General features: G+C 47.3%; 1 protein-coding gene across 2 annotated transcripts in view; it reads left to right on the top strand.

Annotated features, from left to right (window-relative positions):
- SLCO3A1 (solute carrier organic anion transporter family member 3A1) overlaps window positions 1-26,467 on the top strand; it is a 318,353-nt gene that overhangs the window by 272,498 nt on the left and 19,388 nt on the right. For both annotated transcript variants that reach the window (XM_027083145.1, XM_027083144.1), the window contains exons 5-9: window positions 1,157-1,321; window positions 6,363-6,561; window positions 7,704-7,842; window positions 21,022-21,197; window positions 25,820-25,884. In XM_027083145.1, coding sequence (XP_026938946.1) covers window positions 1,157-1,321; window positions 6,363-6,561; window positions 7,704-7,842; window positions 21,022-21,197; window positions 25,820-25,884 — 744 coding nt within the window. The remainder of the gene's footprint in view (window positions 1-1,156; window positions 1,322-6,362; window positions 6,562-7,703; window positions 7,843-21,021; window positions 21,198-25,819; window positions 25,885-26,467) is intronic.

Raw genomic sequence — 26,467 nt, forward strand, 5'->3', positions numbered from 1 at the left:
AGCACTTTTGCCCACCGTCAACTCTCATCTGAGCCCTGAGCATCAGGACTGGGTGGGCAGCAGCTTCTAGGTTGCCTTGGGTGTTGAGGAAAGACCACCTGAGGAATAAGGAAGAGATGGAGCAAAGATCTGGGTTCAGAGCATTTAATGGAGGGAAGAGCCCTGGTGCAAAGAGCTGGGTGGGGAGGACCAGGTGCCGGTGGGGCTGGAGCAGAGGGAGGATGGAGAGTGATCAGAAGTGTGATCGGATAGCCAAGGGGCAGACTGTGGGCCATCGTACCAAGTGTGGATTTTGGCCATTGTGGAGTTTGAGTAGGAAGCTGATTTGACCTGATCCCATTGACTACTGCATAGGGGAGGATTATATTGGATCAAGAGTGAAAACCAAGACCCTAGTCTTCCCCAAGTGAAAGCTCATGGAAGCTTGGCCAGGCGAATGTGGTTGTGAGAAGGAAGGGGGCTGGGTGGGTGGAGGCTGGATTATATATGTATTGTGTGTGCGTGTGTATGTGTGTATGCATATACATACACTATCATTTCTTTCTTGAAACTGTTAAGATGAAATATATTTTCTTAAAAGAATAGATCCATGTATATGTATACATGAATCACTTTGCTGTACACCTGAAACTAACACAACATTGTTGATCAACTATATTTCAATATAAAATAAAAAAAAACAAGTTGCTGAAAAAAAAGATTAAATATATTTTCTTAACACACACCATTATAAATATTCATCACAGGTATATTGATAATATATACTTAGATGTATTAATATAATTAATACATTTATACTTATAATACGATTAAGTTATATTTTCCCTTTTGAGAAACAAACCCCAAACTCCTCTTTTTTTTGGATGGAAATAACTTGTGATGGCTTATAAAACAGTGTTTCAAGTGTGCTGTAAAAAAAAAGAAAAGTCATGGTGTAGTTTCTCCTGCTTTAGTAGTTGTCAGTTTAGTTGACAAGATATCAGCATATAGTTTGAAACCAGAGTTTTCACAGTTATGGCTGACTTAACAGGTTATAGGCTTTGGCCTGAGCAACCAGATGATTCCTGATGCTGTTTACTGAGATGGGTCAAAGTGGGGCCTTGGGGACAGAAGGAGTGCAGCGTGTGACCTTGGTCCTCTGCTTCTCTCCCTGCAGTGATCCCGAAGGTCACAAAGCACCTGCTCTCAAACCCTGTGTTTACCTGCATCATCCTGGCCGCCTGCATGGAGATTGCAGTGGTGGCTGGCTTCGCTGCCTTCTTGGGGAAGTATCTGGAGCAGCAATTTAACCTCACCACCTCTTCTGCCAACCAGCTGCTCGGTGAGTCTGTTTCTCAGCCTCCCAGGAGGGTGGAGAGAGGCCGTCACTGCTTGTAATACTATAAGAATTGACTGAGACCCGCCAAACAGCCCAGACTGTGCTGCCCCTGCAGAAGCATATACATGTGGTCAGTGTGCAGAAGAATTTCAAAGGATTTTCTTGGAGTAAGATTTACTTGCCTGAGGCAATTGCTAAAAGTACATGATAATAAAGAGCTAAAATGTAAAGTGTGCATAGGAAGCATTGTGACAGGCCAGGAAGTCTATAAATCAGTGTGAACTGGAGAACTGGGGGGAAGATGTGAGGAAGGAAGAGGGGAATCAAGATGGATCTTGAAAGTTTAGCAGGCTTTGGTCAAGAACATAAAAATCAAGGATATTCTTGGCAGCATAAAACCCACGGTCAGCAAATATAGAGGTTGGAAGCCATATGCTCCCCTCTATCCCTGTGCCCATGGCAGATGTAATTAATGGATCATGACACTCCTTCTCCCCAAGCTCAAGCGTGATCTTACCAGTCTTCTCAGCAGTAGACTACAGGAATCTGCTCCCAGTCCTTTGGAGCTGACATGCTAAAGAAAACCCGTTTGCCCTCATGAGAAGGAGCATTCCTTATACGCAGGAGGGAAAATGGTCTCATGGCGGAGGAAGGAGAATGAAGGGTCAAGAATGACTTCCAGGTTTCTGGCTCAGACAAAGGGTGGTACCATTTGTGAAACCTGGAAATAGCAGAAAAGAATCAGATCTGTAGGGAAGGTTGTGAGTTCAGAGTTGAAGTTGCTGAGTGTGAGATGGCCGTAGTATATCTACATGGTGTCCTGTGCATGGTTGAGGGCTGAAGAAGAAGATGTGGGTTGCATCCGTTTGTGCATGGTAGTTGAGGACACAGGAGTGGAATTTGCAGAAGGAAAATGTGTAGAATTAGAATAGAGGGGGTGAAACACTGCCCATAGGAAATACAGGAGGCCATAGAGAAGTTCAAGAAGCAACTCCTGAGAGAAATCCGTGGATCACGGGAGTCAAGGAAGAGATGATACCAAGAAGGAAGCTGTCAGCAGCATGAGTGCCCACGCGTGATGCGGCCTCACATGCCTCTGGTCCCTTCAACAGCCAGGACGTCTTTCAGCCTGTGTCAGGGCTGTGTCCATGAAACAGCAGCAGGGGAGCAGCCCACAAGAGGGAGGGAATAGCCAGTGACTGCAGGACACTTTCCAGAGCTTAGTGGTGGAGGGACGGAGAGAAGACATGGTGGGCAGTGTGTATTGCAGTCAAGGGATTGGAGTAGTGACGGTGCTGTTGCTAAGAGACAGTTGCTATTGTGACAGGAAGGACTTGAGCAGGTGTCTAAGCAGAGGGGAAAGAACCAGCAGAGGCGATGTGCAGAAAAGAGAGGGAGTAGAGTGGACAGCCTTTGACAGAAGAGCTCATCTGTTCTGAAAGTGCAGAGAAGGAGAGAGACACAAGGATGGCCCCTGAGAATGTGACAAGTCCGGCCTGGCAGTCGAGAGGGCTCCAGCCCTGTGGAATTATCTTCTCTGTTAAGTAGAAGTAGATCACGTCCTGAGAGAAATGGGCGAGGTGATATTTTCTGATCTTCTCCTTAGCATTTCCTTCACAAAATGGCCAATAAACCCATGTAAAGGTGCTGACCCCTCATGAGTCATCCGGAAAACACATACGAACACCACGATGAAATACTAGTCCATGTCTGCCAGACTGATAGTACCAAGTGTTGGCGAGGTCGTGGAGCCACTGGAACTCTCATACACTGCTGGTGGGAGTGCACAATGGTACAAGCGCTTTGGAAAACTGTTTGGCAGCACCCATGAAAGCTAAAAGCATATGCTTACGCTGGGATCCAAGCATTCCACTTCTGGGCATAAATCCAACAGAAGTGAGTGTTTAGGTCCACTCATTTATATATGCGTAGGTACAGTATCCAAAACAGCTTCATACATAACAGCCCCAAACTGGAAACAACCCAAATATCTATCGATACTAGAATGGGTAAATAAATGATAGAATATTATACAGTGAACTGTCATACAGCATGAGAAAGCAAGAGCTTGGATACATGCCTCAGTGTGGATGGATCTGACAGAGTTGAAAGACGTCAGACACAAAAGAGTACATATTTATGAGTTAAAAAGAAGAAAAGTTAATTAAAGTGATAGAGGCCAGAATGATAGTTACCCTTGAGGGTGGAGGGAATGGAGGCACCAGGGAGCCCCTGGGGCTGCTGGAAATGTTTTAATACAGGGGTGTATAAAGGGGCAAAAATTCGTCAGTGTTCCCTTAAGCTTATGCACTTCACAGGACGTAAGGTATCAAGTTAAAAAAAATTAAAACCCTACCAGCAATGATGTGGCCAGATCCCAGCACCTCTCCCTGGGAGCTGCTAGGGCAGCACAAGCCTTGTTGTTTTTCTTTTTTACTAATAACTCTCTACCGTCCGCTATTTTATAAGTATTTCTTCCAAGAGGTATTAGCAAGATGCAGTCAGCCCTTTAGTACCTGTCTGACAGAGATAGGGTAAAATGTGTCTCTCTATAATTAAAGTTATAACTTCTTCATTACACCTACCATCTCTCAGGTTTTGCCCTCCAGCACCCAAAGAGTTTATCTCTCACTTCCTGATTTCTTTGCAGCAGCTCCTTACATTTTGATTACATTTGCTTCAGAGTTGGGGCTCTGTTCTATTTCAGGACAGATTTCCAAAGTTTTCTATCAACAAACAAATCAGTAGTCTTCAGGGCAGAAGGTCAAAAACAATCTCACCTTCCTGCACCTGTTTCTGTCCCAGAGACTCTGTCTGTTAGAGCACTTGCACAGGGAGACCCTCTCCCGCCATGTGGAGAAGCAGCCTGGTGGCCCATCTGTCGGTCCGTCCATCCGGCTGGCAGCCCAGGCAGGCAGGACACGTGCCCTCTCCCTGTGCCCTACCCATAGCATCAGTCTGTTAGCGTGGACTCTGGAAGGCTGGCTGCAGGAGGGGATGGCAGGGGGCCTTTAGGGGACAGAGAGAGGCAGCAGAAGCGTAAGGCAAGGCTCGTGTCCAAAAATGCTTCATCAGTAGCCCCCCGCAAACCTAGGGGATGGACCCCTGCAGTCATCCTGGGCCATCAGCGCTGTCTCTGGGCCACCCACAAAGTCATCAGCAGATGGGGCAGAGTTCAGAAAAGAGCAACACAGATGATTAAGGGCTGATGGCATTGATGTATGCGTGAAGATAAAAAGGACTCAATCTGCATAGGTGAAGCTAATGAGGATGGAGTTGGGGGGAAGTTCTGATCGCTGCCCGCAAGCTAAGGCCGCACACACGTCAGGGAGGGAGAGGGAAGGCTGATGATGGCTTGGAGAAAAGGTGCTGAAAGCCTCTTATTGCCATAGTTACCATCCTCACCAGGGGCCGCTCCCTGCTGCCTCTGATGGAAAATGGAACAAAATGCAACCTGCTCTCTGGGCGTGGGCTCTGGCCATCAGTATTCACTCACACAGATCCCATCTGCTCGCTGTTCCGTTCATCTTGAAAATAATCCCCAGGCGCCCACTCTGTGCTGGGCACCGTGCTAGGCACAGGGAGCCGGGACTGAACAGGATGGAACGGTTCTTGTCCTCAGGGAAGCTGCATTTCAGGAGGGGGAGAGAGAACAAGAAACGAGAAAACCAGAAATACCTGAGGCAGCTTCAGATACTGGGGAGAGCCATGCCAACAATAAAACAGGGCAAGAAACAGTAGGAAATCCCAAATGGGCTGCAGGACCACTCTAGATGGCGTGGTCTGGGAAGGCCCTCCGTAGGGCCCAGCCAAGTAAAGATAGAGGGTAAGAATGTCCTAGAACAGGAAACAGCAAGTGCAGAGACTGGGGGCTTGAACGGATTTGGCCTATTCCAGGGAGAGAGGGGAGGAGGATTGGGCATAGTGGGGGGAGCGGAATGGCATGGGGTTTAGACAGGCAAATAGGGGCGAGGTCCTGAGGATCATCTATACCAGGACGAGAGAGAACCAAGCACAGCTCCTCCAAGAGCATCAAATAATACAGAGATACTATGTTTTTCAAGAAGTGTAACTTGTGCTATTTCCTTTGCAGAGCTCAGCCTCCCTGATTGTTTTTCTCACCAGAATATTAAAATTAATTTGCATTCCTTTAGCACATACCAGCTGATTGATGTAGTCAGTTGACCTAGAGGTCTGTTGATTGGCAAGGAAGAGGCAGCCTAAACTGGAAAATTAGCCATGCACAATCTACACGGTAGATAAATGACACACAGTAATTTAAAGCTGAGTTTAGATGAAGTGAATCAGAACAGAACAAAGCCAAACAGGAGATTGGAACGCTAGGATCCTTTGGTCCTCCTAAGATGCCCTGAGTCTCTGAGAATCAGAAATAACAGGTTTATGGTCCTGCTGCCTTGCAGATAGCTCTGTTTATAAGAAAGGGAAAAAAAATATATGCCAATTACTCACCAGGAACTACGAAACATATTAATTTGATTGATGCTGCTTCCTGAGAGGTCATGGGGCTGGTTAAAACACTGTCTCCACAGGCTGGTGAGTTCTGGGACCTTTGTTTAAACAGCCTCCAGACCCTTCCTTGCCTGAAGAGTGGGAGAAAATCCCCAATTTGATCCCCTTTCCCGCACCACCTGGAAAACACACAGAGGGCACATCACTGCTCCCCGATACTTTTCTCAAATGCACGTGCGTGTTCCCAGCTGGTCTGACTTGTCTCTCGGTTGTTCCCACACCAGCTGGGTGTGTTTCCCACGAGAGTTCCCCACTTAGCATGCAAGGTGTATGACTTAGACTCCTGATTATTGAGTTTTTATGTGTCTGTCTTCCCCAGTTTTCATGAGTTCCTTGAGGGTAGCAATGAGGCCACTAACAGACGCTTTGGGGCACAGTGGAGCAAGTGGCACTACAGCGGTGTCACAGGGAATCCTGTCCATGCAGGGCTCAGCCTCGGGCCTGGCACCCAGTGTCTGCATTGATTGGCCCCTCTTCCCTGGCTAATGGTCCCTGCCCCTCTGCTCTCCTCCAGGGATGACTGCGATCCCATGTGCCTGTCTGGGCATCTTCCTGGGCGGTCTCCTGGTGAAGAAACTCAGCCTGTCTGCCCTCGGGGCCATTCGGATGGCCATGCTCGTCAACCTGGTGTCCACCGCTTGTTACGTCTCCTTCCTCTTCCTGGGCTGTGACACGGGCCCTGTGGCTGGGGTTACTGTTCCCTATGGAAACACGTAAGTCCCAGAAAGGTCTCGCCACCCCTGCCTGCCCAGGATGCCAGGACCCTCTCTCCTGGGTAGGTTAATGGAGCCAGTTTTGTCCCTAGTGACCATGAGCTGCGAAGTCGATGATGCCTCTGCATCTTCCTCCCAGGGTTGAACAATCTATGTGAACCTTCTGGGCAGAGAAGGCTGACTTCCACTTAAAGGCTCTCTCCCAGGGCGGCCAGGGGAGCACTGGGGAGACAGTCAGACACTCACTCCCCAGAGGACTCAAATGCCAATTTTTGTCATTTGATTTTAGGAGTGACGTGAAGATAGAAAATTAAAAATACGTTTTATTTTCAAATTCAGCTTAAAATAAGAGACTTCAACAATTCCTTTTTTTTTTTTTTTTTTTTTTATTGGCCGCATGCATGGCATGAGGGATCTTAGTTCCCTGACCAGGGATCAAACCTACACCCCCTGCAATGGAAGCATGGAGTCTTAACCACTGAATCACCAGGGAAGTCCCAACAATTCCTTAAACCATCAGAAGCTATCATTAGACTCACATAGTAATTACAGGGTATGAGCCATAGTAGGTATTGATAAGGGTGGGAGGGAGGGATGGAGGGGAAAAAAGGAGAGAAGCATGGAAAGAAGTTAGCTCTTATAGGACAACTTACTTCCTAGTTATTATCCCAAGACTTTGAACTAAAGTCCAATCAGACTTGCCCTTAGAGGGAATTACAGAGAGTCCTTACATAGCCAGCGCCAATAGCTGTCCCCTTTTCTACGTGAGACTCTGCAGCTGCCTTGGGAATCCAGTTTGGAGCATCAGGGCTGCAGCGTGGTTGGCCTGCAGGGTACCAGTTCCTCTCCACACCAGTCTCCTCCTCCGAGCAGGCCACCAGGCCTTCTCCTGAAGTTAAGTCAGGAGAAGTAGGGCCGGGCTTATCTGCCACCCTGCGAGGTCAAACAGGCAGAATGGGAGCACACGGGCAGAGGCAGCTTCTGTATATCCATGCACAGTCCAAGCACTGATGGCCCTCCTTCCCTGAACCACGACCACATTGGCGACCATGACCACAGAGGGCAGAGGGCTGTCACTGGGGGGATCCAACAGAAGTTGACCTTTCTCTGATGGGTTCCACGTTTCTTCCTGTCTTTTCCAGCTCATCACCTGGCTCGGCCCTGGACCCCTACTCGTCCTGCAATAAAAACTGTGAATGCCAAACGGATTCTTTCACTCCAGTGTGTGGAGCAGATGGCATCACCTACCTGTCTGCCTGCTTTGCTGGCTGCAACAGCACGGTATTGGTGATTTTCTGATGGGGTGGGATGGGGCAGGGGACTCAGACAGCTAAAGTAGCTTAAAACCCAAGGGCAAGGGCAAGAGTGGGCAACCACACGTGTCCTCAACTTTGTGTTCCTGCGCTGTGAATTTATCTCAGCCTCTGCCCTGCTCTAGTGGAGGATTCTCCATCGGCAGGATGGGAGGCCTGCCAGGCCATCCAGCTGCTTCTTGCTAAATCAAATAGGTTTCCAAAAAGTGTCTTTGAGCAACTGAAAGTAAAAATTCAAAGGTAGCTCTGTGGAGCCAGAGGAAAAGATTGTGGTTCAAAGAACTCACAAAAGGTATCAATGGAATGGGATGACTCTACAGGTAATGAGCTCCCCATCAACAGAAGTATGTAAAGAAAGGCTAGAAAGCCACTTATCAGGGAAGGCCTCTTCCAAACCTGAGGTTATGTGGCACTAATCCAACCTGTTCTCTGCTCAGTTTCCTTTGCCCTTTTCTTCTTAGCTAGATGCCTCCCACCTTTTTCCATCCTCCCACTATCATTTTTTTTTTTGGCTCTTTCCTTCTCAGCATGAATTATACAATTTGCTGTCAGCCTGCAGCTTTCCACATTCTCTGCATGAAAACTTGAGGCTAAGGGACTGCTCACCCAGTCCTGCTGATCCCACCTTGCAGGCATCTCTTGCACCTGCCCTTCTTCTGCATCCACACCACCACTGCCCTGGTGCAGGTCTTCCTCATCTCTTGCTTGGACCAGCATAGTAGTCGCCTCCCTGGCCTCACAACTCAGGATCACCCCCTGCTGGTCTGTCTTCTACACTGAAGCCAGAATGATTTCTGTAATACTGTATAGGACCCTTTCTAATGCTACTGTCAGCTAGAAGATAAGATCTAGGCACTGAATTGGGTTTGTGTGTGTCTTCAGCATGTGTCTTTCCTCCGCCATGCTCTTCAGCTGTGCTTCCTTTCAGTTGGTGGTATTCAGCTTTCCCCCACACAACATGTGTCTTTTCCTGCTTCTCCCTCCAATTGGACAACTCCTACTCACCTGTCAATACCCTACTCAAATGCCCCCTGCTCTGTGATACCATCCCTGCCCTCCTTTATCTTTGGGGTTCTTGACCCTGCAATCTTACTACCTTTCTCTCCTGGAGGCATTTCCCTTGTTTCACTGCAGTGATCTGTTTTTCATTTGCCCTGACCTGTGAGTTTCCTAAGTGAGAGCTGGCATCCACAAGTGCTCCAGAAATGTCCAGAAGTGTATAGATGGAAAGAAAGATAAGAAGGCTGAGTGGCTGCTTTCAAGGAACTTAGAGTTGAAATCATTTGTTTCCTCTCCTTTCCACATCCCGTATCTTTTGGGAGTAGTGATTTCTCCGAAGGAAGAAAAATTGATCATTTATTTTCATTTCCAAAGGTCTCATTTTTCCTTGCATTTAACATTTAGCTTCTTGGCTGGTTACTACCATTTTTCTATAGAGAAAGTAAATCACCTTGTGGGGAGGGGAACTGATGTTTTAAATTAGATGATAAAGCAGTTTCTTCAAGTGAGAGGAAATGAATTTTTAAAAAGAGATGGGACCTTGAGAATGGTTAAAATAAAAATTCAAGCTATTCTTTTTCATGACAGCAATTTCATTAACATTTTAATGTCCAAAAAGTTATATTATAAATCAGTTTTGGTTACTGTGCTGTTATGACATTGACTCAGTATAGGCTAGTGTCCTGAGACCAAAGCAGTCTATTCCAGAGCATTTTCTGACCAAAAAATAGTCTAGAAAAATCCACGTCTCCTGATCTTGCATGGACTAGAGTCTTATTGAATAAGAGCCTAATCAGGCCCGGGTTTGCTTCTAGCTGCTGAAACAGCAAGCTGTGGAATGCAATTATCATCAGAGGGCAAGCTTCTCCGCTTCCCTCTGGACATATGGTTTATTCCCCAGACGCCTACCTTTTCTTCACAGTACCGGAGGCCTCATGTTGTCTGCTGGGGTGCAGGCAAAGCAGAGAGGTGATATCCCCCCACAATTACAATCTCTTTCTCAAGAGATTGAGAAAACCCCAGGGCTGGGGTGGGAATAACACTCCACCCCGTGGAGGCAGATCTCTGGAGGCCCTGCCTTCCAACGGGTGGATGAGGGCTTTGGGGCCACAGAGCCACGTGTATCCTGGAAAGGGGCCTTTGTGATGGTCGAGGCCTAAAAACAACCACAACCATAAAACTTGCAACAGCAGCAAGTTTTTCCGAGAGCCGGTGCGGGCCAGGTGACGGGGCCTTCCACGTGTTCCTCATGGCCCGTGGCAGCTTGGCCCAGAGTCAGAGGAATATCAGTATTTTGAGAAAATGCCAAAACAGTAGATTCGATTTCTGGTATGTTTACTCCCTCCTCCTCTACCTCTTCCTTTCTTGTCTCCAAGCTCCCCCGAAAAACTCTTCCACAGACTACAGTCTCCTTCATCTCTCTTCCCTCTTTCCCTTTTTTGTATTTATTCCTTCTGCATCCACTGGAGTCCTTTCCCAGTGTCAACGCAACCATTCTTTCACCTATACCCCCAGCCCCGCATATATTGGGTTGGCCGAAAAGTTCATTCGGTTCGCGACTACATTAAAGTTTTTGGTGAAAATGAAAAATGTCTTTACTTAAAACCGAATGAACTTTTTGGCCAGCCCAGTATCTCACTCACCCTCGTAACAACCTTGGCAAGGAGGTGTTCTACTTATTCCCTGATTACAGATTAGTCCCTTGCCCAAGGTCACACAGAACATGGTGGCGTTGGCACGGGAACGCAGGGTCTGTCTGACGCCAATCCCAGTGTCTTCCTCTGACCCTGTGACTTCCCTCTTTAGGATCCCTCCCTTTTTTCCACCAGAAAGAAGTTCTCCGTGCGTGCCCCCCACAGTCGGGACATTGTGCTTTCACGATCTGGCCCTGCTGCCTTTCCAGCCTCAACTTCCCCCACTCTGCCCACCTTCTGAGGAGCCACTAGCTGTGTCAGACTTCTTGGGGTGCCCCCAGCACACCCAGTTCTCTCTTACCTCCAGACCTTTGTCCATGCTGTTTCTTTCATCAGGGCTAGTCTTCCCCTAAGCCCTTCACATCCCTAACACCTCCTTATGCGCAGCTGAGACGCCTCCTCCCACTTCCTCACTGCTTCCAGGGCTGCACTGGCACCCCTCCTGCAGAGGCCTCAGCACCTGCCCTCCCAGCAAGGCTCTTACTGTGGCCCCCTCCACTGGACTGAATGGTCCATGTTCGCCTGCGTCTCCATCACCAGTCCATCGCTAGGCTCCAGTATCCAGGGATGGGGTTCTGCTGTGGGCCATTGCATTCCCAGTATTAGCCATGGCTCTGGATAAATGCCCCAGGCTTTCTGCACACCCGGCTGGAGGGTCTATGCCAAGCTCAGCAAGCCCCAGGGGCGGTAATACCACAACTGGCAGGCAGGTTGGTTGGCTGGTGCAGATTTCAATCCTAAATACCTCTTGCATGCTCATCTCTCCCCACTTGATAGCTTCCACCCAGACTTGTGAAAATTTCCCCTAACTTGATTAGATGCGAATAAGTCACTGAGGACATCATTCTGATTATTAGGAGATCTGGTTCCCATTAGCGGTTTCCTGATATTAGACTGCCCTTCCTGCCCTGCTTTGGGGTTTTGTTTTTCATTTTCTGATCTCATTTCTCCTTGAGTGATAGTGATGGAAGTTTCCAGAATTGCATTTAATATACAACTCCTAATTCTTCTCATTGCATATGACCAGGAAGAGTGACGAAAAAGATAGCAAGCTAATTTTGTAAGCTTCCTTTGGCATGAATCTATTGTCTGGATTGTTTCTGTACCTTTCACTCTCAGAAGTAATTATTCTAACAGAAAGCATGTTGGTAGCTGCTGATTGACTGCTGGAAGTTGTATCCTTTTGATGTACTGAATAACTGACTTAAAAAAAGCTTCTATCAGCCACCAATGGAATGTTGAAAATCAGTACAAGTCCAGCACAGCAGTTTGTAGGGGGCTAATGATAGACAACTAACCTGTTCCCCCATCCAGGCAACAAGGATTTATCGAGCGCCTGTTTGAGCAGAGCCCTGAGTAGGTGCTATGGGGGGAGGGGAGGGGGCAGCCCCATTTTGGATGTGTGCAGGGTGCTCCTCGTTCAATATCATGGGTCTCGGTCCTGGCTGCACATTAGAATTGCTTGGGAGCTTTTAAAACATGAGGCCTGAGGTCTATCCTCAGAGATTCTGATTCCCTCTTTCTGGAGTGGGACCCTGCCATCAGTTGTTTTTGTTTTTTTTTTTTAAGATTTAATTTATTTGTTTATTTATTTTTTGGCTGCATTGGGTCTTCATTGCTGTGTGCGGGCTTTCTCTAGTTGCGGCGAGCGGGGGCTGCTCTTCGTGGCGGTACGTGGGCTTCTCATTGTGGTGGCTTCTCTTGTTGCGGAGCATAGGCTCTAGGCGCGTGGGCTTCAGTAGTTGTGGCACACGGGCTCAGTAGTTGTGGCTCTTGGGCTCTAGAGTGCAGGCTCAGTAGTTGTGGTGCACGGGCTTAATTGCTCTACTTGCCATCAGTGTTTTAAACACTCCCCCCCCACACACACACAAGTGTTTTTGATACGTAACCAAGGTTGAGAACCACTGGGCACTGTTGACAGTTTGGGCTGCATCATCCTTTGCTGTGGGACTAGAGGATGTTTAGCAGCATCCCTGGGGCTCTACCCACCGGATGCCAATAGCAGCACTACCCCCTGCACCCTCTGCCATTTGTGAAACCACCAATGCCTCCAGATAGTTCCATAGGTCCCTGATGGGGGGGACAGAATACCCCCCAGTTGGGAACCACTGCTGTAGTCAAAGGAATGAGTTCTTAAAATTTTCTAGAAACAGGGCAGCATCTGAGCTGACACTGAGCATCTATCCTTCAGTCTCCTTTTCCATCTCACCATCATTGGGTTCACCCACTGTAGAAACCAAGCTGGAGGTTAGAGGTGCCATGTCAGCATCTTCCAGCAGAAGAAACAGACTGGTCGATTAAATGCCATATCTGCCAGCAGGGGTAACTACAGTGGCTGAACCAAGGTTTAACAGCCTGGGTATTTCATATACAAATCTAGATTTCTGGCCTCTCTGAAAGGCCAGAAAGGTGGATGAGAATTAACATGGCACCTGCACCCCGATGGGGCAGCAGTTGGCTGGAGCTAAGAGGAGACTGACGCTTTAGACAAGACATTTGATCTCCACTTAGCCATGGTCCCCACCACTGGTCACCCCGGACACTGGACCATTTTTCTTATCTGTTTCCTAACGGTCCCCAAAGGTCTGGAGTTTGCAAATCCTCTTGTATAGCCTGACCCCATTTGCCAGAACTGATTTAAAAGTCTGTCCTCATCCTGGTGATGGCTTGTCAGAGGGACTTGGGAATATTCTGAAGTCAAGCCCAATGAGGGCATTGCCTCCCAGGGCATCTAATATATCTCAGGCCCTGGGCTAGACATTAGAAATATAGAGATGAATAAGGCAAGGAGATCATGTTTACTATAAGTTAAGATGTAATATATTAATAGAGTTACGTTACAAGGGAACACCCAAGAGCAGCAGCTAACCAGGCCTTATATGTTTATAATATGGTATTAAGTGAAAAGAATACATTATAGAACAATAACTAGATTATGATCCCTTTTAGTAAAGGTAAAGACAAATCTAAAGATTTGTCTATCTCTGCATGGGAAAAGATTGGAAGGATAAGCCTGTCACAGAACATTATCTCTGGCTAGGACTAAAAACTTAATTTTTATATGTTTCTTTACATTTTTCTGTATATTTCTAAATAACCTAAAATGAACATGCATCCCTTTTCCAATAAGGAAAAACATTGGTATTAAAAATAAGATCCAGCATTAAAGGTTGGGTGGTTACAGTCTAATGGAAGGAAACAGGTATGTAGAGAAATTGGTGAACTTGGAGCCTTCTGCCTGCTTGGGTAGGAATTGGTTCAGGGTGGGGCGGGGCTGGAAGGAGAGGGTGTGGATGTTATTTCCTGGAGAAAGAGCAAGGGGCAGGGCCAGGCTTCATCCACGGAGAATGCGTGGGTCGTTGCCCGGTGGATAGGATGGAAGGACATCCCAGCCTGGAATGTGTGTGAGCATGGGGTGGTGGGGAGGCTTGAACCTCATGACAAGGGCAAGGCTTTGGTTTGGAGTCTGGAAGGAGGAAGGTAAAGGGAAGGGCCCGGTGTTCATTCTGAGCTGCAGCCACATCCTTCTCCTCTGTGCTCTGCCCACACTTTCCACCTGAGATGGCTGGAGCAGAGAGTAAGCCCGACGCTTCCCAAAGAACGGCCCTTTCCTTCCCCTCGGCAGGAGATAATTAAGGCTCTGACAGGATGCAGGTTACAGAGGTGAAGGGTGGATGGAGGTCTTGGTTTCATCGCAGGGTTTTTCTCCCTGGCCATTATCCTTCAGCTAGTGACCCTGCCAGGGAACAAGAGAGCGCATTTCTTCTTGCAGTGTTTCAATCTCCCCTTTGCCTTGAGGCACGTGGGTTGCCCGTGATGCTCTTTATGACGAGCTCCGACGTCTTCACCTGGAAAAACCAACTAGGGTTGGGCCAGTGAGGTGAAGAGATTCTAAGCTACAAAAAGACAGTAATAAGTGACAGGAGAATGTCTGAGGAACTTCACTGAATCATGAAGGGATCCCATAAAAGTCTAGGACACATACGAGTATGTTGTCATTCGAAGGAAGATGTCCCAGCTGTTGTGGTACAATCTCAGTCCTTTGCCATCTCGGTCATCAGGCAGAAGCCGGACAGGACACTGCATGTGTCAGCACTCCCTCTGGCCAACCCCCTTTCTGAACTATAGCACTAGGGCCTGACCTTTAATAGAGATTGCCATTTCTTCCTGGTAACCAAACATATTTCAGAAAGAAAACCAAAAACAGTATTCCAGGATGCTGAGAATGAAACTTTCAAGTTTTCACAGGCTCTTAATACAAAGAACATCATCACCCCCATGCCTGTCCCCTTAGAAAAGTCATTTTTCAACCTAGAGATTAGTTTTATTTGTGCAATTAATAGAATTGATCCATCAGTATTGACTATTGGGGGAAAAAAACAAACAAAAACAACTTTATTTGCCAGATACTTTTGAAACACTGCTGAGGAGTATTTTGTTCTTATAATATGAGCTGTCAAAATAGCATGCTTATGATTTCCTTCATCAAGAGAAAATGAAACCTAGATTTGAGAGAGTCGTTTTTCTATTTTTATGCTCTCCAGCTTTATCGTAGTTAGTTATTCCATCATTGCATGTGAATAGAAACATTTCTCAATTTAAATTAATGGCTGAATGTAGAACAAGAGTACAATTTTTAGTGACTCTGCTCTTCTTTTGTTGATTTCTTCTTCTGGAGTTTTAAATTTTTTAAATAGATGATACATGTGTGTGGTTCAAAAACCAGAAAGGAGGGAGTGGATACTCCTTTCTACCTCAGTCTCCTGTTCACCCACTTTTCAACCCACTACTCTGCCCAACAGGTAATTACTATTATTAGTTTCTTGCAGCTACTGGGTTTTAATGCACCAAAAGGTATTATTCTGTAGCTTGTTTATTTATTTTTTTAATTGAAGTATAGTTGATTTATAATGTGTTATTTTCAGCAAAGTGTACAGCAAAGTGATTCAGTTATACATATACGTAGATCCCTGTGCTATACAGTAGATCCTTGCTGGTTATCTATTTTATACTGTAGCTTGTTACTTGTGGGGGTTTTTTGTTGTTAATAACTTATCTTGGAGTTCTTTTCATATTAGTACATAAAGAGCACTCTGGTACCTTTTTTACTGCTACATAATACTCCGTGTGTGGACCTAATGGAATGCATCTAACCAATTCCTGTTGATGGGCATTCAGGGCTGCAAAACTTTAGCTCCTGCAGACTGTGTTGTGACTTGAATTGTATACTGACATCATTTTGTGCCTGGGCAAGTCTGTCTGTAAGATAAGTTCTTGTAGAATTTCCAAGCCAGTCCCACTCTGTCTGCCAGGTCACCACTGCTTCCAAATGTGGTCAGGCCAGTTCCTCCATGAGCACCGTGGTCATCTGATTATCAACATGATCTCTCAGGGCAGTAAAACTAGGTCCTGCCACCCCACGCCTGGCACCAGACAGAGACTCCAACTCTCCTGGAGGCAGTGGGGACCACATTCCTCCCCAGAGAACGGCAAACTGGGGAGACGTTCCTTTGCCACGGGATGGAAAACTGGACATTTGCCAGGTCAGGAGCAGTAGACTAATCTCCTGGAGCCTAGTGCACTTCCTTCACAGTTAAATATATTGGGGGCTGCTGAGGACAGCACTAGGGGGTACCCCTTCATTCAGGCCATGATCATCTATAGGCCGTTGTCCAGGTCCATCTGCATTCTGGGCTGGCGCCACCCATGGGGCTGTTGTATACAAACAGGGTGAGAATTAGTACCCCAACCTCTATCATCTCCTTCCCTCACACCCAGGTGATCCCTATATTTTCAAACTTCCTACTGCTTGGGGCTTTTGCAGGTCTCTGTTCCCACTTACATGCCAAGTTAATACCAGCGGAAAGGCTGTCTGCTCTCCCTTCTCACTTGGAATTGTAGTGTGAAGCCTCATTGGTGCAAAGTCCTCTCTTCCAATTATGCACCCTGGGATGGTTATTCCCAACACACTGGGACATCAGGGTGGAAGTTTCTCCCTAACCTGGCCTTGTACGCCCAGAGCCCCACAGGTCCTTTAGCACAATGGCCAGGGCGATCTGTGGTCTCTTCTATCACCTGAGCCCAAATAAAGGACAGTTCCCATCCCTTGCCACAGGACTGAGGCTTAGCACTTTTCCTTGGATTCTCTGCGGGAAGGGTCCTAGGAACGTCCCAGCCTGCGCCCCAGCCCTCGGGACCACCCAGCACTTTCTGTTCATTCTGTCAGATTGACTCATTTAACTAAAAAGGAAACCTATCCAAGTCCCCACTCAGGTCACTCGGCTTACCTCCTCCCCAGCCTCTTTTCACAGCTCCTCTCAAATACATTAAATCTGAATAAATTAGTACAGAGTTGCCTAGAGCATTTGAGAGGGACCCATCCATTTCCAGCTTCTCTCCTCGGCACCAGCAAGCCAGTATGATCACTGGTCCTGTAGCAGTTTCCTGCTTCTCCTCTCCTGGCATCTGTACCCTACAAGTGCTTATTCCTGTCCAATCAGCCTGTGCTGCCCTGGGTCCATTCTTGTCCCATTCCACCCCCTGGCTTTGTGCTCTCACCTGTCCCCTTTGCCTTGGCTGCAAATCCCAGGGTGGCTCAGCCCCGCTGTTCGCTCACGCCATTCACAGGATGTTGCCTTCCTGGACACGTTCCCCTCACCTGGACCAGAAGGACTGTATAATCACTGAGATAAAGGCATCTTATTTCTGACCCATTCCATTAGGGCCTTGATCACAGGCCTAATCCAGAGAATTTCAGAAGGAGTTTTTTACTTATCAGAGCAGAGAGGGGCCGGGCAGTTTCCTCTTATGGTAAATGTAATACACTTGAGCCATAGCCTAGGTACAGGGCAGAAATCTAAGACTGGGTGTAGGTTCCAATTACAGATTACTTATTAAACTAAACAGAGCTCACCAATCACACAGTTCATTCAAAGGGTTCTGATGACATCACATTCCTAAGGGGCTACGTGAGTCAGAACTCATTTCCTGGGGTACTTGGCAAAACAAGACCACAGGCATCCACCAGGGGCCTGTTCCCTGTTCATACCTGAGCACTCTCCGAGTCCACGTGTTTCTAAGGACCCCGGTCCCAAATCTCTTTTTCCTCGCAGGCTACAGCAGGGATCAAAGAGAGGAGGATGTGGGCTTCCCTGGTGGCGCAGTGGTTGAGAGTCCGCCTGCCGATGCAGGAGACACGGGTTCGTGCCACGGTCCGGGAAGATCCCACATGCCGCGGAGTGGCTGGGCCCGTGAGCCATGGCCACTGAGCCTGCGTGTCTGGAGCCTGTGCTCCGCAACGGGAGAGGCCACAACAGTGAGAGACCCGCGTACCGCAAAAAAAAAAAAAAAAAAAAAAGAAGAGGATGGGAGTGGTGTGAACTAGGGCAGGGTTTGAGAGGTGTTTAGGATATGATAAAATGAACAGGACTTGAGGGTTCATTCATTCATTCACTCATTCAATAAATACCGTACTCTAGAGCTGGGGATAAGTCAGGGATCAAAACCACAGTGGTTTCTGTCCTTATCAGCATTATGGTCACAAGGAAGATGGATTTGACGTAGGAGTAAGGGGTGGGGGAGGTCCACCAGGTCTCTATAGAGTTAACAGGGTGTCATTTCTAAGGCAAGAGATGTGGAGGGAAAGGAGATTGGGGCCAGGGGTATGTGTATCTGTCAGGGTTTGGTCAGGAAAACAGCACCCACAAGTCTTTTGGAAATAAAGGGTTTAGTATAGGAAATAGAACTAACGTGAATGTGGAGGAGTTGGCAAATTAAGATCTGGAAGAAGTGAGATGAAGGACTGGAGAACAGTCACTCACTACATCCCCAGAAGTACCAGCTCAGGTGGGCAAGTCGAGGCATATGGGAAATTCCCAGGTGGCTGCTCAGTGAGATGAAGGGAGCGTTCCGGGAAGGGTCTGGGGAAGCACGTCAGCAAGCCTGCGTCCAGGTCAGTAGAGGTGGCCATGGGCCCTCTGTTGTCGGCAGGGTAGTCAGTAAAGAAGGCGGATGCACACAGAGATGCTAGGACCAGCCAGCTCCTTCCGGGCACCTCTGCATGTGTCTGTCCCCGTGTCTGACCATCCGAGAGTAACGGCCTCTGCTTCACTTCCAGATCTCGTCTGTGTTTCCCTCTGGTCCAGCTTCATCCATGCAGGGAAGGGAATCCTAGGGAAATAGTTCCCGCTGTGGATGGCAAAGTAGTGCCAAGATGCCGGCACGGAATCCCACGCAGGGCACTCATCCCGGAGTCGGTGTTGGTATCTCAGCAGGCTCAGAGGCTTAGGAAGGGGCATCCCGAGTGGGTCTGGGAGGGATATGGGCTAGGGATTAAATTTAGGAGAGTTATCGGAAAGCGTGTAGATGTAAAACAATCTAGGGAAGAGTACAGCACGAGAAGGGAAGAAAGCCTGGACCAGAACCCCGAGGAGCTCCAGCATTTTAAAGTGGGGTCGGGGGAAGATGCCAGCAAGGAAAATGCAAAAGGAGCGACCAGAGAGGGAGGAAGGAAACCAGAGAGCAAGCTGTGGAAGTCGAGGAAGTGGGTCACAGGCACGTGCTGGGGGTGGGGAGGGAGGCCTCCAGGAGGAGAAAAGTGGATGGCAGGGGCAGGCTATGGAAGCCACTGGCGAGCTTAGCTGATCCGATTACTGCGGGTGGGGACCCAAGTCGGCTTGAGTGAGTTGAGAGCGTGGGAGGTGAGGACGCAGAGGTGGTGAGTGTGAACAGCTAGAAACGTTTAGCTGTGAAGTCGGGGTCGGGGGAGGGGAGCAGTTTCCTCTCCCCGGAAGGCAGAGAAGAGGCATTTTCAGTTAGACTTGGGGAGAAGGCCTGCTTCCTAATGAAAGCAGAGGAAGGTCTGTTCACGCAGGCATTCTAAAACCGTCTGCTGAGTTCCCCCTGCTGTGTCTCAGCGCTGTGCTGTGAGACGATGCTCAGTAAATCACAGGTAATACACGTTCTGATCCCAGGAGCGCAAGGTCTCCTCCAGGAGGGCAGCGAGGGTCTCTGCTGTGGGGTGTGGCGTGTACCCTCACGGAGGGAAGTACCAGCTCACATGGGGGCCGACTTGCGGAGGGGCCTTGCAGCTGGAGGAGACATCAACACGGGGTTTTGGAGAAGAGCTAGTATGTCTCCAGGCAGAGGTGTATGGAAAGGGACAGAGGGGTAGGGCCTCAGCACTTCTCAGGGCACGACAGTAAACACCCCTGGGTGCTGCGATGGGGCCATTTACACAAGAGCACCTGCCGTGCCAGATGTCTTAGGAAGAAGGGTCCAGCCCCACCCAAGGTCTCCCCGACTTCGCATGGGTAAAACCTCCTCGGCAGGACACAGCCGCCCAGGATGGAGGCAGCAGGCTTTGGACACCCCTGAAAGCATCCCATGTAGCTTAAAGGCATAAGAAAAGCTCCAATGTGTATGTCCTCTGGGGAAAGAAGAGGAGAGGAACAAAGATGAGGGGAGACGTACTGAGGAGAATAAATGTAGAAGCCAAAGGGGATTTGTTCGACTCTCACTAGAATTTACCTCGGCATGTGCCCTGAGAGCCGAGCAGTCCTGGAAAGAAAAGCGATGAATCATTTATGATTGTTTTCACTTTGTATTCATTAAAGGCCTCTGCACTATTATTATCGAACTTTAATCGGCTCGGCACGGCACTGCCTCTCCGAGTCCCCGCTCTTCCCTTTGCCATCAGAAATTCCTCAAGCGTGAGCCAGGACCGTGCTGGTGAGCAGGGCTGGCTGGGCAAGAATCCCCCCCGAAGATCAAACGGAATGCAGCCGCTTGTCTTTCTCCTCTCTGATCATATATTAATAAATGTATCTCTCTGGGCTCCAGCTCTCTCCGCACGATCCGCTCTAAACTCTCTGGCATCTCTGCACCCTCTTTGCTTTCTCAGCCACTCGAGACCTTTCCCATTAGCTGGCCCCTCTCACAGCCCGACGAGCTCAGCAACTTCACGCATGACGGTGCACATCCTTTGTTCCAAGTGCCACCTTGGGCCCTGAACCAGCAACCATATGCGGGTTACCTGATTTACTTCTTTTAATATACTTCAGTGTAATTATAACGGCATAAAAGAGAGGACAAATTGGCAAGTGATTACACTGTTAATTTGGCAATGTTTTATCACATTGTGGAAGCACAATTTCCTCTCTAATTGTATTGGTGGGGGGGACACGTTTGTTTGCATTTCGGCTTATTGAGGGATTCTTGAGCATAGATATGAAATACACAGGAGATGGGGAAATCAGCTCTCCTCCCCATAAATATTCCTTTATTTATATGTGCTTTGCAGCCTCTTTAAAAAAATCTAACTCGTTTATTCAGGCCTAATTAATGAAATGCTGCAGAATGTATAATAAGGCTATGACAGTTCCAGCTGCTGGATGGCTTTGGATTGGGAAACTGGAGATACCCCCAGTTAAAAGGGCTGAATGCTTCCCTTTCAGAATCTCACCAGCTGTGCGTGCCTCACGACCGTCCCGCCTGAGAATGCGACTGTGGTCCCTGGAAAATGCCCCAGTCCTGGCTGCCAAGAGGCCTTCCTCACCTTCCTGTGTGTGATGTGTGTCTGCAGCATGATTGGGGCAATGGCTCAGACTCCCTCAGTCATCATCCTTATCAGGTAAGCTTAGCCCCTGGAACCCGGACCCGAGAGCCAGCCTCCCGTCTCCCCCTCCCCACCTGCTGTGTGTCTGCAGTTCTCCTGGAAATCAGAACTCCGGGGACTATATGAGTCTTACAATCCAGCTTCCCTAGGCTGGTAGGAATCGGTGACGTTTGATAGAGACCTCACACCAAAAGTAGAAAGCACGGCCCAAGAGAGAACACTACACTTTCATGTCATCCCAAGAATAGACGCTGCAGGTGATTTGGAAAGGGACCGTGGTCCCTTATTGATATTTGCAAAGAGCCACATGGTTGGAGTAAAATGAAAATGACATTGGACTAGCCACGTCCCTGTGTCTGGCTCCTGTCCGGGCACTGATTAGCTGTATGACCTTGGGCCCATTTTCCCTCAGACTTGTTTCTGAATCTGGAACTAGAGGTGATGTCATGGGTCCTGCCTGCCTCCTGCCGTGGTGTGGGTCCTGCCGAGACCACTTATGTGCAAATGCCGTGAAGATGTGAGGGCTCATTGACGAAGTGTGATGCAGGGCTGAGTGGCTAATGGAAGGCAAGCAGTGACTGCTTTTGTATAAGTGGATGGTTGGAGAGACCCCCCCCCCCCGTAATTCTGTTTCCCCATCTCTCAGGACCTGTCCTGGGGGCAGATGAGGCGCCTCAAAGGTGAATTACTGAGTAATATTCTGAGTAACTTACACAATTACGAAGTTATCTAGACTGTTTGAGGAACGTAGAAGCAGAATGCTCCACGCTCTGGCATCCATCGGAACCAGAAGTGGCAGCAAACAGATCCATCTCACCAGGATGCAGTTATCTAAACAAACCAATTCAATCCCAAGGGCCAGAGATAAAAGTAGGAATGAAATGCTTGGATGCGGCCTGTACAAATGTACATCACCAGCTGCTCTATCTGGCCTCTTTTTCTCACTGTGCCTACCACACTTCCTGATCTTGGTTATGAGTTCACGAGGAAAAGAATTTACACAAAGTACTTATGTTAGAAAGTCATTAGTAAAGCACTTTTCACGTGCAGAAGCATTAAGGGTACAATAGCAAATTACCATTTTATACTTATTAAATTTGAAAAATAAATTTAAAAAATCCACACCCAGTGCTGTAAGCAAGGCTGTAGCAAAACGGGTAAAATCACATATTGCTGGTGGCTTTGAGAATCGTATCACTTCTTTCAAAAAGCAGTGTGGCAAATGTAAGTCAACAGCCATAAAAATGTTCAGATTTTTTATGTGGTAACCCTACCTGTTGCTACTTGTCTTAAGAAAATACTTCTCTACAAGAAAACTAGTTCAGTGGAGACAGATTTTTGTGACAATGTCAACTATAATAGCAGAAAAATCTGAATTGGAATAGTGAGTTAAATTATAGTACCACAGCTCGGTGGGATAATGAAAATTCTTAAACATGTGAAAAGTGTTTATGAAATGAACTATTGAAATTATATATGGAAGATGATTATATATAATATGCACATGGACAAAACGCATCAGATCTCAGGTATGGGTTTAGGGTGGCTGCATTACTTTTTGTTATTAGAAATTCCTTTGAAGTTATATTGTGCCATTCACACACAAAAGGCACCAAGAAGCAGGAAAAATGACCTTTACAGCCATTAGCAATGACTGGTCCCCTTTTTTCTCTCCCCTTGACTCCTCTGCAAAAACCCAGCTCAGTAGTTGTAGCTGGCAGACCAAACGCAGAAAGTCATTTGAAATCTTAATCACTTCCAAATCTCAGCTTGATAGATAGCTCTAGGAGATTTTCAGGAAATCTTTGATTCCTTTTCAATGCACCAGCAACAGATGGCCTGGAGGACCCAGGCTGGGCCTTGTCTACCTCATAGCTGGAGGTATGTGCCCACTTGCCTTTTGAGGGGTCCAGGGTAAACCATCTTCCATCACCATCCACTCCAATTTGCCATCACAGATGTTCTAGGGAGGTTACAAGGGCACAGTCTGAGCCACAGCCCAGATGAGCACCGGCCCTCGTCACGTGCCAGAGCAACAGACCCACTCCCACTCTTACTCCAGACAGAAACATACTTGCCAACAACAGTGCTCAGGACATCCGCAGGGGAGGATACCAACTAGCAGCCACTTAGGTGCCCGCACTGGACTCTTGTTTTAACTTCCTGCGTTTGCATCTTTATTAGTGCTCAGTTGGGGAGACGCCAGAGGCTCAGAGAGTGATTAAGCAGTATCCTCAAGGTCACGTAGCTAGTAAGTTGTGGAGCTAAGGCCCTCTCCCTGGCCTGGCCTGGCGCTTTCAGTAATGTTGACCGAAACCCTCCATTTCTCCGTAACTAAAGCCGAGAAGGATTATTGCTCCTGTGGGAACCAGTTTCCCAACAGGATATGAAGGCAGATCTTAGCATCTTGTTCACTTTATTCCTAGTGACATGATAGCTAAAAGGAAATCAAACTTCAAGTGATAAGTACTCTAGCTCATTATGCCAGCATGTTTTCTTGGTAAGGAGAATTTGCCTTTATCTTTGTGTCTTTCAAGTCAGTACCTTCAAGTGAATGTGCAAAAAGTGAAACCGTGGCGCCAATATTAACTCCAGAGAGCTTGGATTTTGTTCCACGCGCATTCGAAAGAGAACTGACCGTGTTTCTGTCCACTGTCAAAGATGACACTGATGTCATCTTTGATATTGTACAGGTATCTGGCTTGATCAGCCAGAGAGTGGCTTCCCTGTCATTCGATGGAAAGTCTTGACCTGCCGCCCTGGGACTGCTTACTTATACTGGACTCTTTGCAATTGAAAAGGAACGTGTATGTCCCCAAGAACAACACATTTTTAGTTTTCTCTGAAAAATCTCAGAAATAGGGCAAAGATTGTGGAAACAACATCCATGTCCTTTTTGGCGTGACAGTGTCTTTTGGCCTTATATACCAAGAAGCCAAAGGCATGCGCATCTGACGCTCAAACCAGGTGGTAGGTCATTGGATGGTTGCCACTGGATGACTGGAGGAATGACCCCTGGGGTCGGTTAAGAATAGTCTTCTAGCTACCAAGTCCAGAGGTGGGTTATATATCTTGTGTACTAAGTATCCCACTGGATTTAGATGTCCCATTGGTAACTTTATTTCTAATGTTTATTTTCTGCAGAATTGCTTGCCTGGGTCCTTCCTGCACCACATGAGTCTTCCTGGCCTTTCGGCCACACTGAAATTCTCCTGGTGTTTCCTGAGGCTTAGCCACACAGGACTGTCTCTAGGTCTAGCCTGGTCCTTCCGGGGGGCAGAGTAGTGCACTTATCTCCCCGTCTTCCCTAGAGACTCATAATGGGGACGGGACAAGAGGAGGTTTCTCTGCTGGTGGTGTTCAGGATGACCTGGAGCGCATGTGGTCAGTCAGATGCCTCCCCCTCTACCAGCACACCAGAGACAAGGGCTGCCCGGGGCTTAGTGGGAGACATGTGCCCACCCACCTACCCACTTACACATTCACTCAGCATGTGCTGTGTGTCACACACCACACTGACGATGAACGAGATGCAAACAGTCCTTGGCCTCGAGGAGAGAAGACAAGCATTGAGTAAATACTAGTTTCAAGAGTAAGAGACATAACGCAGGTGATCTATGACCAGCTGTGAGGGCCTCTCTATCTGGAATCGGTCACCAGTTCCAAACCCCCTCTCCTGTCACTCTTATCCCAGAAAGTGTTACCCTCTGAGACTGTGCTAGAAAATGTGTGAAAAGATCATGCTCGGGGACTGTTGTGGGTAAGCCAAAGCCCAGAACATTGAGTCAAAACAAAGTGATGCAACTATATGAAGGTACCTTTCCAATTTAAAAGGTACTGAAACTGGATCTAGATGAATGGATTATTTCACAAGTGGTTCATCTAGGGAATCGACCCATGCTAGTCTGGTTGATTTCACAAAATGGTGCTAGAATGACAAAGGTGTTTATGGTTCTTGCCTGTTTGTATAGCATAAGGGGAACTGTCTTTCCTGTCAATATTTTCCTCAGATACATATACCCACCAATTTAAGATGTTTCCCTGTCCCAGCAAAAGCAAAGTGCCTTTAACTGCACAGAGTACCAATTATGCTGATTTTTTTTCTCTTGTCATTGGGAGGATAGAAAATGCATGTGTGGTGATGCTCCCCCACTTCACCCTGGTTTGGGTGGATGGACAGATGAATGTGTAATATCAGGTAGCAAGTAGGGGACGCTTATTTCTGAAAATGTTGAATGAATGTGTTCAAACTGACATTTATTGAGCACCTAATGTGTTCAGAGGTCCGTGGACCATACCCGGGTAAGTGAGCTCAGCACTGCTCTTAAGGAGTTCTTTCAGAAGCTGACCAGGGAAGATGAAAGACCTTGTGGACCAAATTTGCATTCCATCCTTCAAATAAGATTAGTTTTAGTTAATAAAAAACACTGTTAAATTCCTAAACTCATGTCACTGCAATTGCAGGGATTTTTCAGAGTTTAGGCAGGGAAAGTGAAAAAAAAACCAAAAGCACAAAACCATTAATAATCTTCTACAGAAGGACTCTGACGGACAGCAGCGGATGACTCTGGGGTCTGTTAATTAAAGTGGAGTGATAAGCATCTTTTCTTTTTTCCTCTTCTCTTCTTTGCATGTAGGACAGTCAGCCCTGAACTCAAATCCTACGCCCTGGGAGTTCTTTTTCTCCTCCTCCGTTTGTTGGGTACGTATTATCTCATTGTTTCCTCAATAATGAATTGGATACTTATAACCAGGTGAGTACATATCAGTGGAATCATCCCCTTTCTTGAGTTTGTCATTTTTCCTATGAGGTTTTTTGGTAAACAAGAGAAACATCAAGTCTGTTAATTTTGCTCAGGGTTTAGACCTAAACTCACACACTCCCTGGATATCGCAGAGTTTTTGTTGATATCAACTATGCCTTTGTACCACCCTTAATTCTTATTGGCATAAGGAGGAAAAGCAATGGTACCAAAGGGAAAGAAATTTGATGGTGTCATTTGGAACCCTCATTAAGCAACCCATGAGCAGCTTATGAAATGTTTCACTTATGGGGCTTCCAGCTCGAGGACAGAGGTATTCTCACAATGCTTCGCAGATGGAAACTTTGCATCCTTTAAATTTTTCCAAACTGATTCAGTTTATTTACCTTGGGTTTCCTGGATGGGGCAAATATGACCTTCATGCTATAGACCCTACATTCCAAGGTTTGGTATGGATAGAAGGAATTAAGTCTAACGCCCCAATTTTTAAGATGGGAAAACAGGATGGGAATAGCCCATGGT

This window comes from Aethalodelphis obliquidens, unplaced genomic scaffold (genome assembly GCF_003676395.1).
Source record: "Aethalodelphis obliquidens isolate GAN/ISIS:26980383/991018 unplaced genomic scaffold, ASM367639v1 scaffold49, whole genome shotgun sequence".
NCBI lineage: Eukaryota > Metazoa > Chordata > Mammalia > Artiodactyla > Delphinidae > Aethalodelphis > Aethalodelphis obliquidens.